The 3,508-nt window shown below is 61.3% G+C and overlaps 1 protein-coding gene across 1 annotated transcript; it reads right to left on the bottom strand.

The window, feature by feature from the left end:
* Window positions 1-865: 865 nt before the first annotated feature.
* On the bottom strand, window positions 866-3,013 carry HOXD9 (homeobox D9). Its single transcript, XM_037849446.1, has 2 exons — window positions 2,180-3,013; window positions 866-1,830 (listed from the first exon to the last, which is right to left on the bottom strand). The coding sequence occupies exons 1-2, from the start codon at window positions 2,910-2,912 to the stop codon at window positions 1,589-1,591; spliced, it is 975 nt and encodes a 324-aa protein (XP_037705374.1). The 5' UTR covers window positions 2,913-3,013; the 3' UTR covers window positions 866-1,588.
* Between the last annotated feature and the right edge of the window lie 495 nt (window positions 3,014-3,508).

Genomic DNA, 3,508 nt, shown 5'->3' with positions numbered 1-3,508 from the left:
CTTGGCTTTCCTTCCCAGCCCTCTCTGCTTTTTCTTCGACCTCCCCTCTTTCATCAGGATCCCCAAGATCTCTGCCACTGCCCCCACCTTTCGCCCAGCCCAGGACGCCTGGCGCCGCCGCCGCCTCTGGGGCCTGCAAAGGCTGCGCTGGGCCGGAACCCTCGCTCACAATGACCTTCATTTTAGCCTCTGAATGCGGCCCTCAGAGGGCTGAGTGGGGGGTAAACACACACAGAAACTGCAGGAGGTTGTGTGTGTGTGTGTGTGTGTGTGTGTGTGTGACTGTGGAGGGGGTGACTAGGAAGGAGAGCCTTGACCATTTTGATCTGCTAAGGTCAATTTGGGGCTCCCATGGGGAGAGGCGGAAGCTCACAGCCTGACCAGCTCGGCCCTCCCAGAGCAACCCAGCCTCGCAGAGTCCCCCGCAGAGCTGGGGAACTTGCTCCAGATTGCAGAGTTGGCCTCTCCCTTATTTGGAGAAAAGGGGTCGGTGGCTAGGGCTCCAGGAATTGGGGGAGGCTGCGATGCCCAGTCTCCAGGGTGAGGGTGCTGGGCTCCTGCGGCCCACTGGCTCCACTGGGCGTTGCTGCGAGGCTGACACTAGGCCGGGGCACAGAGTTTCCGGAGGCCCTGAAACCAGGCTGGGCGAGGGGACCAAGACGACCCCGCTCTCCCACAGTGGCTGCACTCTAGGCTGGGACTCTCCACACAAAAGGAAAGTTCCAGTCACTTGAGAGACCTTTCAGGTGGAAGGGCCCTGGATTTTTAGCCATGCGTCCCTCCCAGGGATGGAGGAGAATATAAGAGAAGGTGATATTTTGCACAGAAACAGAAAGGAGGCACACAGCGTCCAGGGTCAGCGACTGGTTCCATTTGATCAAAACAGCATTTATTGGTAGGAAGCGGTCACATTTACAACTGGTCCTCGGTCAGGAACCGGGAGGGCAACCACCCGCAGCCGCCCACGCTAGCCGGGCCCTCCCGGGGAGAGCGCAACTCCTCCAATGCACTGAGAACAACCCCCCCCCCCCAGACCCTGGGCTGCTGTCTCCGGCTGACCCAAGGTCTTGACCGAGGGCCCGCGGGCTCCCTGAGGAAAAGGGGCTTTCAGAAGGGGCTGAGTGGGTAACCTGGCTGGGCCTCAGCCTGGGCGGGCAGCAGGGCCGTTCGCACTGTTGTCGCTCTGCCTTCATTCTAAGAATTGGGGGGTGCTTGGCCCCTGCTTGGGCAGCACCGGGGGCTAAACGACAGCACTTTTCAGAAACATGGGGCACAATTTACACAGGGAGGGCTCCCCAAGCCAGCGTGCACTCACAAAAGATAGCATTTCCTAAGGAACCAGGGGGCAGGAAAGGGAGGAAGCGGGATAGGGCGAAACCCCAAAGTCACTTGGTTTCTCCAACACATAAAGCGAGCAAATACGGAGTCCCCCAAATACCTCACAGAGACCAACCACACAGTCACTTCTACCTAAAAAAGAAAGAGAGAAAAAGTCCAAATCGCTGGAGAGTTTTTGGAAATCAAGCACCCACAAAGAAAAACTCCCGCTGCTTTTGCAAAGAAGAACGGTCCCACTGGCAATGCCGGGTCAGTCTCCTTTGGGGCATTTCTCCTTGCTCATCTTTTTCATTTTCATCCTACGGTTCTGGAACCAGATTTTGACCTGTCTCTCTGTGAGGTTCAGAATCCTGGCCACCTCGTAGCGCCGGTCCCGGGTGAGGTACATATTGAAGAGGAATTCCTTCTCCAGCTCAAGCGTCTGGTATTTGGTGTAAGGACAGCGTTTTTTCCGGGTGGAGCGAGCGTGGATCCAGTTCGCTGCCGGGTTGTCTACAAAGAGGGGGGTTTAGAAAAGGGGAGCGAGGGGCGGAGGGGAGCAGGGAGAGATGACAGAGTGGGGGAGAGAGGTCGTTAAATTAATTTCACCAAGGATGGCCGCTTTTCACAACTTGGGGGGGGGGGTCATCATAAAAAGTCTTAATGCCCGTGCTCTGTTTACCGTACAAACCGGGCGCCCAGGATAGGTGGTTATGGGAAGCTTTTTTATGGATGCGTACTGCTCGCCTAGGCTAGGGTAGGCGTCTAGACGTTTTTATAGGTTAGTAAAACTATCAGTTTTGCACATTCGAGCCTTACAGGTTTCAGCAATAAATCAGGGGGCAATTTCTTTTGCACTTACTTGGGTCAAGTTGCTGCTGCGGCGGCTGCGGATGCTGCTTGTCCTCCTCCTTCAGCGGGCAGCCGGGGCTCGGGTGGTCGCTGCAAGCCGAGGGCTCGGACGAGCTGCCCGCCCCGGGCCCGGTTCCCGCCGCCGCTGCTGCCGCCTTGTCCCGCAGGAAGGAGTTGCACGAGAACTCGGGGCCGCCGCTCCCCTGGGACTCCCGGGCAGCGGAACATTCAGTCCGTTTGGAAGAGGAGGACGAGGAAGTGGAGGAGGAGGTGGCGGCGGCAGGGGCTGGGGCCGCTCCAGTTTCAGGCTTAATCCCGTAGTGGCGCCCGTTAGCTGGGCCGCCGGGGCCGGGGCTGGGACCAGGACCCGGGCCGCCACCTCCGCCGCCGGCGCCGCCCGCGAAGCCAGGCAGCGGCTCCATCCAGGAGCGCACGTAGCGGCCGGGCTCGGAGGCCGCGGCTGCCAGGGGCGGCGGGGGCACATACGGGTGGTAGAGGCCGCTCATCGCCGCCGGGGGCTGGGTGGGCACCGCGGACCACGAGGCGGAGAACACGGCCGATTTAGGGGCAAAACTACACGAGGCGAACTCAGCCGCAGCAGCGGCCGGGCTGTCGGCCACACCTGCGGGCCGGCCCTGCGTGCCCGGCCCCGGCGGCCCGAAGCGCGCCGCGAACACCTCGTCGCCCTCATGGCCTATGAGCGAGTCCACGTAGTAGTTGCTGAGGGTGCCACTGGAGGACATTTTGAGGCCTCGCGCGCTCCCACCCAAGGTTACTCTGCCGGCCGCCGCGCCGCAACCCGCCGGCGCCGGAGCCGCCGACTAGTTCGCAGGCTGCAGCCTCCACCATTGGTCGTGTGGCCCACGTGATCATATTTACCAATACCCGGAGTAAATCAGTCCGCTAAACTGGGGGCTGCCGTGATTTAAGAAAAAAAAAAATCTTCATCAACATAAGCTGCGCAATTAGGGCCCGCGGGCCCGGGCCTGTGCGCCTGGCTCGGCCCGGCCCGGCCCGCCTGGCGAAGGCTGGTGCAACAGGCCCAGCGCGGCTGGAGGAGGCGCTGGGGACTATTTGTTCGTCTCCTCATGCCGCTTTCGGTCTGGCAGTCAGGACCTGGGTGTGGGGGTCTCTGAGCCACGGGCCGCGCGTCCTGGGTGCAACGATCACCGCTAGAACCCAGAGCAGCCCGGGGCGCGCGGGGCCGGTGCGGCACAAGGTGGGTCGCGCTCCAGGGGCTGCCCCCTGGCGCCTGAGGGGAGTTCTTTTCCCCTCGCCTCTCTTCCTACCCAAACCTACCCCCTCCCTACACATACCCACACACACGCGCGCGCGCGCT

Source organism: Choloepus didactylus, chromosome 9 (genome assembly GCF_015220235.1).
Source record: "Choloepus didactylus isolate mChoDid1 chromosome 9, mChoDid1.pri, whole genome shotgun sequence".
Lineage (NCBI taxonomy): Eukaryota > Metazoa > Chordata > Mammalia > Pilosa > Megalonychidae > Choloepus > Choloepus didactylus.
The sequence above is the reverse complement of the archived record's forward strand: the minus strand, read 5'-3'. Positions and strand labels throughout refer to the sequence as shown.

What these genes read in the sequence shown, in the direction of transcription:
- HOXD9 (XM_037849446.1), bottom strand. Translation starts at nt 2,912, where the DNA reads ATGTCCTCCAGTGGCACCCTCAGCAACTACTACGTGGACTCGCTCATA. An exon ending in GCAGCAGCAACTTGACCCAA is followed by an intron (nt 1,831 to 2,179) that starts GTAAGTGCAAAA and finishes CCCTCTTTGTAG; the next exon opens with ACAACCCGGCAGCGAACTGG.